This window comes from Pristiophorus japonicus, chromosome 7 (genome assembly GCF_044704955.1).
Source record: "Pristiophorus japonicus isolate sPriJap1 chromosome 7, sPriJap1.hap1, whole genome shotgun sequence".
NCBI lineage: Eukaryota > Metazoa > Chordata > Chondrichthyes > Pristiophoridae > Pristiophorus > Pristiophorus japonicus.
Window position 1 is genome coordinate 1,388,781 of NC_091983.1, and position 16,595 is coordinate 1,405,375.

At 50.7% G+C, this 16,595-nt stretch overlaps 1 protein-coding gene and 1 pseudogene across 1 annotated transcript in view; one reads left to right on the forward strand and one right to left on the reverse strand.

Annotated features, from left to right (window-relative positions):
- The window catches only part of nid1a (nidogen 1a), a 121,728-nt gene extending 119,743 nt beyond the window's left edge, over window positions 1-1,985 (reverse strand). Inside the window, exons 1-2 of the mRNA XM_070884666.1 lie at window positions 1,750-1,985; window positions 226-525 (exon numbers count right to left, since the gene is read on the reverse strand). Coding sequence (XP_070740767.1) covers window positions 226-525; window positions 1,750-1,956 — 507 coding nt within the window. The 5' untranslated portion in view covers window positions 1,957-1,985. The remainder of the gene's footprint in view (window positions 1-225; window positions 526-1,749) is intronic.
- Window positions 1,986-13,477: 11,492 nt separating this feature from the next.
- LOC139267634 (U2 spliceosomal RNA) lies at window positions 13,478-13,710 on the forward strand (annotated as a pseudogene).
- The last annotated feature ends 2,885 nt before the right edge of the window (window positions 13,711-16,595 follow it).

The following is a 16,595-nucleotide window of genomic DNA, read 5'->3' on the forward strand; positions in this document are numbered from 1 at the left end:
CAACACTGCCAGTCTCCAATCCATCAGAAAGGCTGACATTCGAATCGCTGATATTTAACAAAAAAGTTGGAGAAAAGTTACCAAAATGAGTAAAATAATCAAACGCTTATATAAATGACTCGACTTTAAAAAAAAAAGTCACCTCCCAAACCCAGAACGGCCAGTAAATAATTTAGCCCGATGATATGAATCTTAATTCATCCTGGATTGCAGCAAAATAATTACCTTACTCTGTGGTTGGTCGCCTTGCCTCAGCTCCTCGTAGGCAGCTACGTTTTCCCAGGTGGCAATGAAAACATTGTCTGGGTTGAAGTCTAGCCCGTTGAAACCCTGGTTTATCATCAGTGCAATACGGTGGCGGGTTTGCGGAGAGGAGTCTTGCCTGTAGTAGACCTTCCCCACTTCATCAGATGTGTCCAGGTCAGCCAGAAATGGGATAATTGCCCCAAACCTTGGTGGAAACGTGTCGACATAATCCATTTCTCTCGGGGGCTTGCTGATGGCGATGATTCCATTTGTGTTCACCTTGAGTCACACGACAGAGCAGTAAAGATGAATTCTCAGCACATACTTTATACTTTTAAAAAAAACAAGAGTCTCACTGAACAATCCTCCAAGTACCGGTCCAATCACAAATAAGATTTTGGATACTATAGAAACAGAACATTCAGCCCCTGGAGCCTGTCCCTCCATTCAATTAGATCACAGCTGATCTGGATCTTAACACCTTCCCTCCATGTCCCTTACTGAACAAAAACCCAATCAATCTCAGCCTTTAAAGCTCCAACTGACCTCCAGCATCCCGAGCCTTTTGGACTTCCAATACCCTCAGTGTGGGAAAAAATGCTCCCCGATTTCACTCCTGAACTGCCTGGCTCTAATTCCCCTCCTTCTGGATTCGCCCATCAGAGGAAACAGTCTCGGTGCATCCACCCTGTCGAATCCTGTTAACATTTTACACACCTGGATCCGATCACCCCTCACTCAATCTTCTACATCTCCCGGACTGGAACGATTCAACCAGCATGGACAAAATGATCAAACCTAAAGAATAATTGTCTCAAGCCAACAGTAATATTGAGGTGCTGAAGGCCAGTCACTGCTGGGAAATCACTGGCCCTGCCTCTCAACCCCAAGGCAGGATTTTAAACTCAAAAAACTTGACAAAAAACAATTGAACCACAGAAAGAAACTTGGACGAAAACAGACAATGATTCCATCAAGACTGGTAGAAACACACAAAAAATGATGGAAATGTTTAATGTGAAATGAGAAACCGACAAGTTTAAAATTTGGGGAGATCTTAGGCGATTCACTCAGTTTTTCAGAAGGTCACTGATCTCAGAACACAACATGTACAGATTTACTCCTTCCAGCTCCAGTGGGATGGGCACTGCACGAATATGTGGCTTCAGGTGATAATTTAATCTTATTGGGGCAATAAATCCAAATCAACATAGATTATACTTATCGTGAAGCAATAAGCTCCTGAAAGACTGGCCTGAACTGAACGGTCGAAATTGAAGCAAAGTAAAAAGTAAATATATTTATGAAGAGTGGGATGGCCCGAGTCAATCTCCCGATTCCTTCCCCCGCCCTGGGGCACTGACAGACAGGACAGTGACCCATTGCCAGGGGCTTCTCACAGCAACATCCCAGCCAGGGACTCACACTACACACACTCTGGACAAACTTTTCTCCGAGAAAGAAAACGTTTGGCTCCCGCGGGCCGAGTTGCCCGATACTCACATAGAGGTTTCTCACTGTCCTGTCGAACAAATGCAGAGGCTGCTCCAGCCTGACCGACTCCGAGCTCACATCGTCCCCGGGCGGCAGGAGCACGTCCCCGGCAGGTTCCCCGTGAGAGAGCAGCTCCCCCGGGGCCAGGGCACTCAGCCCGGCCGCCTGCAGCAGCAGCGCCAAGAGCCGCACGGTCCGCATCCCACTACACAGCATGTCCTCAGCCTCTGCCCCGCGATACCCGTCTCCTCCAGTCCCAGCCCCGGCAACTCGCAAACTCCGCTCCGCCCCCAGCGGCGGCTCAGCGCCCAGTCCCCGCCCAAACCCGCCGCAAACTCCGCCCAAACCCCGCGCTCGCCCCGCCCAAACCCGCCGCAAACTCCGCCCAAAACCCGCGCTCGCCCCGCCCAAACCCGCCGCAAACTCCGCCCAAAACCCGCCCAAACCCGGCGCTCGCCCCGCCCAAACCCGCCGCAAACTCCGTCCAGTCGCCGCCCAAATCTGCCGCAAACTCCGCCCAATGCCTGCGCTCGCCCCGCCCAATCCCAGCGCTCGCCCGGAACAAACCTGCCGCAAACTCCGCCCAATCACCGCACTCGCCCCGCCCAATCCTCCTGCCCAGTCCCCGTGCTCACCCCGCCCAATCCTCCTGCCCAATCCCCACGCTTGCCCCGCCCAATCCTCCCGCTCGCCCCGCCCAATCCCCCCGTTCGCCCCGCCCAATCCTCCCGCCCAATCCCCACGCTCGCCCCGCCCAATCCCCCCGTTCGCCCCGCCCAATCCTCCCGCCCAATCCCCGCGCTCGCCCCGCCCAATCCTCCTGCCCAATCCCCACGCTTGCCCCGCCCAATCCCCCCGTTCGCCCCGCCCAATCCTCCCGCCCAATCCCCGCGCTTGCCCCGCCCAATCCCCCCGTTCGCCCCGCCCAATCCCCGCGCTCGCCCCGCCCAATCCTTCCGCCCAATCCCCGCGCTCGCCCCGCCCAATCCTCCCGCCCAAACCCCGCTCGCCCCGCCCAATCCCCGCACTCGCCCCGCCAAATCACTGTGCTCGCCCTGCCCAATCCCCGCCCAATCCCGTCGTGGTGCATCGGTGAGAGGCTCGGGAGCTGCGTGGTGAGGCATAGCCTGTGCAGCTACAGGGAGAAGGCAAAAAAAAAGTAGAAAGAAATCGAAAGGTGACGTCACAGCCAAGGGGGTAAGTGATTGGCTGGTGATTGGTGAGTAGTTTTTCTTTTCCTTTCTTTATCAGTAAGTAACATTTAGCATTGTTGTTGCCAACATAAGTGTATCTAAGGGTTAACTCATGGCAGGAGAGCTCGGACACGTGTTATGCTCCTCCTGTACTATGTGGGAAGTCAGGGACGCTTCCGGTGTCCCTGACGACTACATATGCGGGAAGTGCATCCGCCTGCAGCTCCTGACGGACCGCAGTGCGGCACTGGAGCTGAGGGTGGATTCACTCTGGAGCATCCATGATGCTGAGAATGACGTGAATAGCACGTTTAGTGAGTTCGTCACACCGCAGGTAAAGGGTACTCAGCCAGATAGGGAACGGGTGACCAACAGGAAGAGCAGTGTAAGAAAGGTAGTGCAGGGGTCCCCTGCGGTCATCCCCCTGCAAAACAGATACACCGCTTTGGAAACTGTTGGGGGGGATGACTCATCAGGGGGGAGCAGCAGCAGCCAAGTTCATGGCACCGTGGGTGGCTCTGCTGCACAGGAGGGCAGGAAAAAGAGTGGGAGAGCTATAGTGATAGGGGATTCAATGGTGAGGGGAATAGATAGGCGTTTCTGCGGCTGCAACCAAGACTCCAGGATGGTATGTTGCCTCCCTGGTGCAAGGGTCAAGGATGTCTCGGAGCGGGTGCAGGACATTTTGAAAAGCGAGGATGAACAGCCAGTTGTCATGGTACACATTGGTACCAACGATATAGGTAAAAAAACGGAATGAGGTCCTATGAGATGAATTTCGGGAGCTAGAAGCTAAATTAAAAAATAGGACCTCAAAAGTAGAAATCTCAGGATTGCTACCAGTGCCACGTGCTAGTCAGAGTAGGAATCGCAGGATAGCTCAGATGAATACGTGGCTTGAGCAGTGGTGCAGAAGGGAGCGATTCAAATTCCTGGGACATTGGAACCGGTTCTGGGGGAGGTGGGACCAGTACAAACCGGACAGTCTACACCTGGGCAGGACCGGAACCAATGTCCTAGGGGGAGTGTTTGCTAGTGCTGTTGGGGAAGAGTTAAACTAATATGTTAAAGAGACAAGCCTGAAGGCTCTGTGCCTCAATGCGAGGAGTATTCGGAATATGATGGACGAATTAACTGCACAGACAGCAGTTAATGGATACGATGTAATTGGCATCACAGAGACATGGCTCCAGGGTGACCAAGGCTGGGAACTCAACATCCAGGGGTATTCAACATTTAGGAAGGATAGATAGAAAGGAAAAGGAGGAGGGGTGGCACTGCTGGTTAAAGAGGAAATTAATGCAATAGTAAGGAAGGACATTGGCCTGGATGATGTGGAATCGGTATGGGTGGAGCTGCGGAATACCAAAGGGCAGAAAACGCTGGTGGGAGTTGTGTACAGGCCACCAAACAGTAGTAGTGAGGTTGGGGACAGCATAAAACAAGAAATAAGGGATGTGTGCAATAAAGGTACAGCAGTTATCATAGGCGACTTTAATTTACATATAGATTGGGTTAACCAAACTGGTAGCAATGCGGTAGAGGAGGATTTCCTGGAGTGTATTAGGGATGGTTTTCTTGACCAATATGTGGAGGAACCGACGCGAGAGCTGGCCATCCTAGACTGGGTGATGTGTAATGAGAAGGGATTAATTAGCAATCTTGTTGTGTGAGGCCCCTTGGGGAAGAGTAACCATAATATTGTAGAATTCTTTATTAAGATTGAGAGTGACACAGTTAATTCAGAAACTAGGGTCCTAAACTTAAGGAAAGCTAACTTCGATGGCATGAGGCGTGAATTGGCTAGAATAGACTGGCAAATGATACTTAAAGGGTTGACGGTGGATAGGCAATGGCAAACATTTATAGATCACATGGATGAACTTCAACAGTTGTACATCCCTGTCTGGAGTAAAAATAAAACAGGGAAGGTAACTCAACCGTGGCTAACAAGGGAAATTAAAGATAGTGTTAGATCCAAGGAAGAGGCATATAAATTGGCCAGAAAAAGTAGCAAACCTGAGGACTGGGAGAAATTTAGAATTCAGCAGAGGAGGACAAAGCGTTTAATTAGGAGGGGGGAAATAGAGTATGAGAGGAAGTTTGCCGGGAACATAAAAACTGACTGCAAAAGCTTCTATAGATATGTGAAGAGAAAAAGAATGGTGAAAACAAACGTAGGTCCCTTGCAGTCGGACTCAGGTGAATTAATAATGGGGAACAAAGAAATGGCAGACCAGCTGAACAAATACTTTGGCTCTGTCTTTACGAAGGAAGACACAAATGACCTTCCGGATGTACTAGGGGACCGAGGGTCTAGTGAGAAGGAGGAACTGAAGGATATCCTTACTAGGCGGGAAATTGTGTTGGGGAAATTGATGGGATTGAAGGCCGATAAATCCCCAGGGCCTGATTGTCTGCATCCCAGAGTACTTAAGGAGGTGGCCCTAGAAATAGTGGATGCATTGGTAATCATTTTCCAACAGTCTATTGATTCTGGATCAGTTCCTATGGACTGGAGGGTAGCTAATGTAACACCACTTTTTAAAAAAGGAGGGAGAGAGAAAACGGGTAATTATAGACTGGTTAGCCTGACATCAGTAGTGGGGAAAATGTTGGAATCAATCATTAAGGATGAAATAGCAACGCATTTGGAAAGCGGTGACAGGATCGGTCTAAGACAGGATGGATTTATGAAAGGGAAATCATGCTTGACCAATCTTCTGGAATTTTTTGAGGACATAACTAGTAGAGTGGACAAGGGAGAACCAGTGGACGTGGTGTATTTGGACTTTCAAAAGGCCTTTGACAAGGTACCACATATGAGATTGGTGTACAAGATCAAGGCACATGGTATTGGGGGTAATGTATTGGCGTGGATAGAGAATTGGTTGGCAGGCAGGAAGCAGAGAGTCGGGATAAATGGGTCCTTTTCAGAATGGGAGGCAGTAACTAGTGGAGTACCGCAGGGCTCAGCGCTGGGACCCCAGCTCTTCACAATATACATTAATGATTTGGATGAAGGAATTGAATGTAATATCTCCAAGTTTGCAGATGACACTAAACTGGGTGGCGGTGTGAGCTGTGAGGAGGATGCGAAACGGCTGCAGGGTGATTTGGACAGGTTAGGAGAGTGGGCAAATGCATGGCAGATGCAGTATAAATGTGAGGTTATCCACTTTGGGGGCAAAAACACGAAGGCAGAATGTTATCTGAATGGCGGCAGATTAGGAAAAGGGGAGGTGCAACGAGACCTAGGTGTCATGGTACATCAGTCATTGAAAGTTGGCATGCAGGTACAGCAGGCGGTGAAGAAGGCAAATGGCATGTTGACCTTCATAGCTAGGGGATGTGAGTATAGGAGCAGGGATGTCTTAATGCAGTTGTACAGGGCCTTGGTGAAGCCTCACCTGGAATATTGTGTTCAGTTTTGGTCTCCTAATCTGAGGAAGGAAGTTCTTGCTATTGAGCAAAGGTTCTCCAGATTGATTCCAGGGATGGCTGGACTGACATATGAGGAGAGACTGGATCAACTGGGCCTTTATACACTGGAGTTTAGAAGGATGAGAGGGGATCTCATAGAATCGTATAAGATTCTGACGGGCTGGGACAGGTTAAATGGGGAAGAATGTTCCCGATGTTGGGGAAGTCCAGAACCAGGGGACACAGTCGTAGGATAAGGGGTAAGCCATTTAGGACTGAGATACGGAGAAACTTCTTCACTCAGAGAGTTGTTAACCTATGGAACTCCCTGCCGCAGAGAGTTGTTGATGCCAGTTCATTGGATATATTCAAGAGGGAGTTAGATGTGGCCCTTACAGCTAAAGGGATCAAGGGGTATGGAGAAAAAGCAGAAATAGGGTACTGAAGTTGCATGATCAGCCATGATCATATTGAATGGTGGTGCAGGCGCGAAGAGCCGAATGGCCTACTCCTGCACCTATTTTCTATGTTTCTATGTTTCGCCCCGCCCAATCTCCGAGCATCGCCCCGCGCTCGCCCCTCCCAATCCCCGCGCTCGCCCCGCCCAATCTCCGTGCTCGCCCCGTCCAATCCCCGCACTAACCCCGCCCAATCTCCGCGCTCGCCCCGTCCAATCCCCGCGCTAACCCCGCCCAATCTCCGCGCTCACCCCGCCCAATCCCCGCGTTCGCCCCGTCCAATCCCCGCGCTCACCCCGTCCAATCCCCGCGCTTGCCCCGTCCAATCCCCGCGCTCACCCCTCCCTATCCCCCGCTCGCCCCGCCCAATCCCCGCGCTCACCCCGCCCAATCCCCGCGCTCACCCTGCCCAATCCCCGCGCTCACCCCGCCCTATCCCCGCACTCGCCCCGCCCAATCCCCCGCTCGCCCTGCTCGCCCCGCCCAATCCCCGCGCTCCCCCCACCCAATCCCCGCGCTCCCCCCGCCCAATCCCCGCGCTCGCCCCGCCCAATCCCCGCGCTCCCCCCGCCCAATCCCCGCGCTCCCCCCGCCCAATCCCCGCGCTCACCTCGCCCAATCCCCGCGCTCACCTCGCCCAATCCCCGCGCTCACCTCGCCCAATCCCAGCGCTCCCCCTGCCCAATCCCCGCGCTCACCTCGCCCAATCCCAGCGCTCCCCCCGCCCAATCCCCGTGCTCCCCCCACCCAATCCCCGCCCAATCCCCGCGCTCACCCCACCTAATCCCCGCCCAATCCTCGCGCTCACCCCGCGCTCACCCCGCCCAATCCTCGTGCTCACCCCGCCCAATCCTCGCGCTCACCCCGCCCAATCCCCGCGCTCACCCCGCCCAATCCTCGCGCTCACCCCGCCCAATCCCCGCGCTCACCCCGTCCAATCCCCGCCCAATCCTCGCGCTCACCCCGCCCAATCCTCTCGCTCACCCCGCCCAATCCCCGCCCAATCTTCGCGCTCACCCCGCCATATCCCCGCCCAATCCTCGCGCTCACCCCGCCCAATCCCCGCCCAATCCTCGCGCTCACCCCGCCCAATCCCCGCCCAATCCTCGCGCTCACCCCGCCCAATCCCCGCCCAATCCCCGCGCTCACCCCGCCCAATCCCCGCCCAATCCCCGCGCTCACCCCGCCCAATCCCCGCCCAATCCCCGCGCTCACCCCGCCCAATCCCCGCGCTCACCCCGCCCAATCCCCGCGCTCACCCCGCCCAATCCCCGCGCTCACCCCGCCCAATCCTCGCGCTCAGCCCGCCCAATCCTCACCACGTGCACAGTCTCACACACATACTGACACACACTCACATCCACCATATCATAGGCAGTCCCTCGAAATCGGGGAAGACTTGCTTCCACTCCAAAAGTGAGTTCTCAGGTGACTGAACAGTCCAATACGGAAATTACAGACTCTGTCACAGGTGGATCAGACAGTGGTTGGAGAAAAGGATGGGTAGGGAGTCAGCACGCTCCTTCCACTGCCTGCACCTGGTTTCTGCATGCTCTCAGCGACGAGACTCTGCGCCCTCCCGGATGCTCTTCCTCCACTTAGGGCGGTCTTTGGCCAGGGACTCCCAGGTGTCGGTGGGGAGGTTGCACTTTGTCAAGGAGGTTTTGAGGGTGTCCTTGAAATATTTCCTCTGCCCACCTTGGGCTCACTTGCCGTGTAGGAGTTCCGAGTAGAGCGCTTGCTTTGGGAGTCTTGTGTCTGGCATGCAGACAATGTGGCCCGCCCAACGAAGCTGGTCGAGTGTGGTCAGTGCTTCGATGCTGATCGAGGATGCTAATGTTGGTGCGTCTGTCCCCGCAGGGGATTTGTAGGATCTTGCAGAGACATCGTTGGTGGTATTTCTCCAGCGATTTGAGGTGTCTTCTATATATGGTCCACATCTCTGAGCCATACAGGAGGGCGGGTATGACTACAGCCCTGTAGACCATAAGCTTGGTGCCAGATTTGAGGGCCTGATCTTTGAACACTCTCTTCCTCAGGCGGCTGAGGGCTGCGCTGGCGCACTAGAGATGGTGTTGAACCTTGTCGTCATGTCTGCCCTTGCTGATAATAGGCTCCCGAGGTATGGAAAGTGGTCCACCTTGTCTTCGGCCGCGCTGTGGATCCAGATAACTGGGGGGCAGTGCTGTGTGGCAGGGTCAGGTTGGTGGAGGACCTTTGTCTTACGGATGTTTAGCTTAAGGCCTATGCTTTTATATGCCTCGGTGAAGATGTTGACGATGACTTAGAGTTCAGCCTCTGAATGTACGCAGATGCAAGGATGGGACGGTTTTGGATGTGGTCTGGAGATGACGAAGGTTGAACAGGTTCCCACTCAAACTGAACAACCTCAAAACTGAACAGAATATTCCAGGTGAGACCTCACCAAGGCCCTGAACAACTGCAGTAAGACCTCCCTGCTTCTATACTCAAATCCCCTGGCTATGAAGGCCAATATATCATTTGCTTTCTTCACCGCCTGCTGTACCCGTATCCCAACTTTCAATGACTGATGTACCATGACACCCAGGTCTCGTTGCACCTCCGCCTTTCCTAATCTGCCGCCATTCAGATAATATTCTGTTTCTCTGTTTTTACCACCAAAGTGGATAACCTCACATTTATCCACATTATACTGCATCTGCCATGCATTTGCCCACTCACTTAATCTGTCCAAGTCACCCTGCTGCCTCCTAGCGTCCCCCTCACAGTTTAGTGTCATCTGCAAACTTGGAGATATTACCCTCAATTCCTTCATCCAAATCATTGATGTATATTGTAAAGAGCTGGGGTCCCAGCACTGAACCCTGCAGTACTCCACTAGTCACTGCCTGCCATTTTGAAAAGGACCCATTTATCCCGACTCTCTGCTTCATGTCTGCCAACCAGTTCTCTATCCACGTCAGTATATTACCCCCAATACCATGTGCTTTGATTTTGCACACCAATCTCTTGTGTGGGACCTTGTCAAAAGTCTTTTGAAAGTCCAAATACACCACATCCACTGGTTCTCCTTTGTCCACTCTACTAGTTACATCCTCAAAAAATTCCATAAGATTTGTCAAGCATGATTTCCCCTTCATAAATCCATGCTGACTTGGACCGATCCTGTCACTGCTTTCCAAATGTGCTGCTATTTCATCCTTAATAATTGATTCCAACATTTTCCCCACTACTGATGTCAGGCTAACCGGTCTATAATTACCCACTTTCTCTCTCACTCCCTTTTTAAAAAGTGGTGTTACATTAGCTACCCTCCAGTCCATAGGAAGTGATCCAGAGTCGATGGACTGTTGGAAAATGATCACCAATGCATCCACTATTTCTAGGGCCAGTTCCTTAAGTATTCTGGGATGCAGACTCTTAGGCCCCGGGGATTTATCGGCCTTCAATCCCATCAATTTCCCTAACACAATTTCCCGCCTAATAAGGATATCCTTCAGTTCCTCCTTCTCACTAGACACTCGGTCCCCAAACAGAACCAAAGTATTTGTTCAATTGGTCTGCCATCTCTTTGTTCCCCATTATAAATTCACCTGAATCCGACTGCAAGAGACCTACGTTTGTCTTCACTAATCTTTTTCTCTTCATATATCTATAGAAACTTTTGCAGTCAGTTTTTATGTTCCCGGCAAGCTTCTTCTCGTACTCTATTTTCCCCCTCTTAATTAAACCCTTTGTCCTCCTCTGCTGAATTCTAAATTTCTCCCAGTCCTCAGGTTTGTTGCTTTTTCTGGCCAATTTATATGCCTCTTCCTTGGATCTAACACTATCTTTAATTTCCCTTGTTAGCCACGGTTGAGTTACCTTCCCTGTTTTATTTTTTACTCCAGACAGGGATGTACAACTGTTGAAGTTCATCCATGTGATCTATAAATGTTTGCCATTGCCTATCCACCGTCAACCCTTTAAGTATTATTTGCCAGTCTATTCTAGCCAATTCACGCCTCATGCCATCGAAGTTAGCTTTCCTTAAGTTCAGGACCCTAGTCTCTGAATAAATGTGTCGCTCTCCATCTTAATGAAGAATTCTACCATATTATGGTCACTCTTCCCCAAGGGGCCTCGCACAACAAGATTGCCAATCAGTCCTCTCGGCAGAAGCTGGCTGGGAAAGATTCGATGGAACTGGGACAACATCAAAGCACTATCTTCAGTGCATGATGCCTCGTGCGCCCAAGGGCTGAACAAGTTTCAATCGCTATTTGAACCAGGCATCGGCAACTTCACAGGCGCCAAGATGAAGATCCATCTAGTCCCCAATGCAAGGTCCATTCATCACAAGGTTTGAGCGGTTCCATATATGATGAGGTAGAAAGTGGAGATCGAACTGGACAGACTTCAACGAGAGGGAATCATATCACCAATCGAGTTCAACGAATGGGCCAGTCCGATTGTTCCAGTGTTGAAAAGCGATGGCACGGTCAGAATCTGCGGAGACCACAAGGTAACGATCAACAGAGTCTCGTTACAGGACCAGTACCCACTACCCAAGGCGGATGACCTGCTCGCAACGTTAGCAGGAGGGAAGTCGTTCACCAAGTTGGACCTAACCTTCGTCTACATGACACAGGAGCTGGCTGAATCTTCGAAAAAATTGACGTGCATCAACATGCACAAAGCACTATTTATATACCACAGGTGCCCTTTTGGGATTCACTCAGCTGCTGCCATCTTCCAGAGGAACGTGAAGAGTCTGCTGAAATCCGCGCACCGTTGTGTTTCAAGACGACATCCTGATCACCGGTCGTGACACCACCGAACACCTGTACAACCTGGAAGAGGTTCTAAGTCGACTAAACGAAGTGGGACTCGGGCTGAAACACTCCAAGTGTGTTTTCCTGGTGCCAGAGGTCGAATTTTTGTGGAGAACGGCAGACGGCCTCAGACCCACGGACTCAAAGACAGAGGCCATCAAGAATGCACCCAGACCACAGAATGTGACGGAGCTGTGTTTGTTCCTCAACTATTTTGGTAACTTTCTACCCGGGTTATGCACTTTGCTGGGACTGTTGCACATGTTGCTACGTAAGGGTGCCGCCTGGGTTTGGGGTAAATCTCAAGTGACAGCCTTTGAGAAGGTCAGAAACCTACTTTGTTCTAATAAGTTACTTGTACTGTATGACCCGTGTAAACGATTATTGCTAGCTTGTGATGCATCTTCGTACGGTGCCGGGTGTGTGTTACAGCAAACCAATGTATCGGGCAAACTTCAACCGGTTGCATACGTGTCTGGAAGTCTGTCTAAGGCTGAAAGAGCCTACAATATGGTCGAGAAAGAGGCGTTAGCATGAATATATGGAGTTAAGAAAATGCACCAATACCTATTTGGACTTCGGTTTGAGCTTGAAACCGACCACAAACCGCTCATTTCGCTGTTTTCAGAAAGCAAAGGTGTAAACACCACTGCTTCGTCCTGCATCCAAAGATGGGCACTAACATTGTCCGCCTATGACTATGTTATCCGCCACAGACCAGGCACTGAGAACTGTGCTGATGCCCTCAGTCGACTACCATTGCCCAATACCAGGATGGAAATGGCGCAGCCTGCAGACTTGCTTCTGGTCATGGATGCTTTTGAGAGTGAGGGGTCACCCGTCACTGCTCACCAGATCAGGACCTGGACCAGCCAGGATCCTGTGCTATCATTTGTAAAAAGTTGTGTCCTCAATGGGAGCTGGTCGGCTGTTCCCGGGGAAAAGCAAGATGAAATTAAGCCGTTTCACTGATGCAAATATGAAATGTCCATCCAGTCAGATTGTCTCTTATGGGTTAATCACGTGGTTTTGTCAAAAAAAGACAGGGAACTGTTTATACACGACCTACACAATACCCACCCAGGCATGGTCATGGTGAAGGCTATAGCCAGATCGCATATTTGGTGGCCCGGCATTGACTCGGACTTAGAGTCATGCGTACACCAGTGCAACAATTGCTCCATTGAGTCTGTGGTCATGGCTCTCCAAACCGTGGTCCAGGATCCACAGAGATTTTGCTGGCCCCTTTCTCGGAAAGATGTTTTTAGTTGTAGTGGACGCCTACTCTAAATGGATTGAATGTGTAATCATGTCATCCAGCACATCCACTGCCACCATTGAAAGCCTCCGGGCTATGTTTGCCACTCATGGCTTGCCCAACGTCCTTGTCAGTGACAATGGACTGTGTTTCACCAGCTCGGAATTCAACGAGTTCATGACCCGCAATGGCATCAAGCATGTCAGGTCTGCCCCGTTTAAGCCCGCATCCAACGGTCAAGCGGAACGGACAGTTCAAACTATCAAGCAGAGCTTGAAACGCGTGACGGAAGGCTCCTTGCAGACCCACTTATCTCGGGTTCTGCTCAGCTGCCGGACGCGATCCCTTTCGCTCACCGGGGTTCCCCCTGCAGAATTGTTAATGAAGAGAGCACTCAAAATCAGACCAAACAACCAGGAACAACCTGAAGAGGACATCACCATCATCGATCCACCAACACACACTCAACCAGCAATCGACCTTGCTGTCAATCAAGATTCCCATAGTCCTGTCAGACCAGCCACGCCGCAGTGCAGCAATGGTCTGACCAACTCACCATGCCAGAGTTTGAACTCAGACGATCAACAAGGGAGTGTAGGGCCCTGGATCGTCTCTTCTCGGCCTTTTGGCTAAGATCTGCATAACTAACCTGACCAGCCACCATGACCTCCGGGTGGTTTCTCCCTGGTCAGGAAGGTATATGCTTACATTTTTGTAAACAGGAGGTGGGTGGGATGGCTTGACCCATCCACCTCCACGGAGGTGTGTGTGGGGGACCTGACCCATCCACCTCCATGGCACGAACCTGGTATTGCAGTACTTCCAGGAACGGTGCAGTGGCTCTAGGCCTTTTGGCTAAGAGCATTGGCGCAGAGTGATCCTTGACTGGTGCAGGGTGACCTCTGGCGTTTGTGACTTGACAAAGAATTGGAAACGATTGGCTACGAATTTATAAAAAAAAAAAAAAAAAACTTGTAAATAATTTATATCAAAGACTTTGGGGAGGGGGGGGGCGGTGGAGTGATGTTATGTACGTAAACATTGTAACTGTGTAAGATTTGCCACCAGAGGGCGCAACTGTTGGAGGCCCAAGGGTTACCTGCACACCTCGTGCAAGGGAGTATGAAAGGTTGTCTGCCTTGCTGCTTAGGCACTCTGGAGTTGTATTAAAGAGACTAAGGTCACATCAGTTTAGCTCACAGTACTCAGTCTTGTGGAGTTCTTCCATACTTAACACCTTGATGCCAGACTTGGTCAAATGCTGCCTTGATGTCAAGGGCAGTCACTCTCACCTCACCTCTGGAATTTAGTTCTTTTGTCCATATTTGGACCAAGGCTGTAATGAGGTCTGGAGCTGAGTGGTCCTGGCAGAACCCAAACTGAGCATCAGTGAGCAGATTATTGCACTCTCGATAACACCTTCCATCACTTTGCTGATGATTGAGAGTAGACTGAAGGGGTGATAATTGGCTAGATTGGATTTGTCCTGCTTTTTGTGGACAGGACATACCTGGCAGTTTTTCACATTGTCAGGTAGATGCCAGTGTTGTAGCTGTACTGGAACAGCTTGGCTAGAAGCGTGGCTAGTTCTGGAGCACAAGTCTTCAGCACGACAGCCGGGATGTTGTCAAGGCCCATAGCCTTTGCTGTATCCAGTGCACTCAGCTGTTTCTTGATATCACATGGAGTGAATCGAATTGGCTGAAGACTGGTTTCTGTGATGGTGGGGACCTCAGAAGGAGGCCGATATGGAGCATCCACTTGGCACTTCTGGCTGAAGATGGTTGTAAATGCTTCAGCCTTGTCTTTTGCACTCGGGTGCTGGACTCCGCCATCATTGAGGATGGGGATATTCATAGAGCCTCCTCCTCCTGTTAGTTGTTTAATGGTCCACCACCATTCACAACTGGATGTGGCAGGAGTGCAGAGCTTTGATCTGATCCGTTGGTTGTAGGATCACTTACCCTAGTCTATATAATGTTACTTCCGCTGTTTATCATGCATGTAATCCTGTGTTGCAGCTTCACCAGGTTGGCACCTCATTTTTAGGTACATCTGGGAGTGCTCCTGGCATGCTCTTCTATACTCCTCATTGAACCAGGATTGGTCCCCAGGCTTGATGGTAATGGTAGAGTGAGGGATATGCTGGGCCATGAGATTACAGATTGTGGGGAATACAATTCTGCTGCTGCTGATGGCCCACAGCGCCTCATGGATGCCCAGTTTTGAGCTGCTAGATCTGTTCTGAATCTATTCCATTTAGCACGGTGGTAATGCCACACAACACGATGGATGGTGTTCTCAGTGTGAAGATGGGACTTCATCTCCACAATGGCTGTGCGGTGGCTGCTGCTACCAATGCTGTCAGGGACAGATGCATCTGTGAGAGGTAGATTGGCGAGGACGAGGTCAAGTAGGTTTTCCCTCGTGTTGGTTCTCTCACCACCTGCTGCAGGCCCAGTCTGGCAGATATGCCCTTCTGGACTCGGCCAGCTCGGTAAGTAGTGGTGCTACCGAGCCACTCTTGATGGTGGACATTGAAGTCCCCCATCCAGAGTACATTCTGTGCCCTTGCTACTCAGTGTTTCTCCCACGTGGTGTTTAACATGGAGGAGTACTGATTGATCAGCTGAGGGAGGGCGCTAGGTGGTAATCTGCGGGAGGTTTCCTTGCCCATGCTTGACTTGAAGCCATGAGACTTCATGGAGTCTGGAGTCAATGTCGATGACTCCAAAGGCCACTCCTTCCCGACGGTATACCACTGTGCCGCCACCCCTGGTGGGTCTGTCCTGCTGGTGGGACAGGACATACCCAGGGATGGTGATGGAGGAGTCTGGGACATTGGATGAAAGGTACGATTCTGAGAGTATGAATATGTCAGGCTGTTGCTCGACTACTCTGTGGGCCAGCTCTCCCAATTTTGGTACAAGTCCCCAGATGTTGGTGAAAAGGACTTTGCAGGGTCGATTGGGCTGGGTGTGCTGCTGTCATGTCCGTAGTCAGTGCCGGTTTTATTCTTATTATTATTTTTTGTAGCGGTTGTGTACAACTGAGTGGCTTGCTATGCTTTTTTCAGAGTCAACCACATTGCTGTGGGTCTGGAGTCACATATAGGCCAGACGGGTAAGGGTGGAAGATTTCCTTCCCTAAAGGACATTAGTGAACCAGATGGGTTTTTATGACAATCCGGTCGTTTCATGGTCACAATTACTGACACTAGCTTTTTATTCCAGATTTATTTAATTAAATTTTAATTCCCCAGCGGGATTTGAACTCATGCCTCTGGATCATTCATCCAGGCCTTTGGATTACTAATCCAGTGACATAACCTCAATGCTACCATTCCCAGGTATTGTGGAAAATAAACCCCCAGCACTGCACTTCAGAAATTACATGCGCTCACCGCTCCCAGCCAGTTGCACCCTAGAATTCATCCAATTTACTGTGCCAATAATATTGCCGGTGAAGGTAGAGTATGTTGACTTTAAATGGCTCAGATATACCAATACAGAATGCACACTGACTATTCTATATGGCAAAAACATGCTGCAATAGAAGATTTGCAAAGTATGCCAGTATATATATATATATACAGGACTCAGCTCTAATTTACTGCATCCAGTTACAAAGCTGTGTTTAAATGCCTCATCACACCAAACAGAAGCAAAGCTACCATGAAGAATAGGCTGTATGAAATGACAAAAACAATCAAATTAGTTCATCAAAC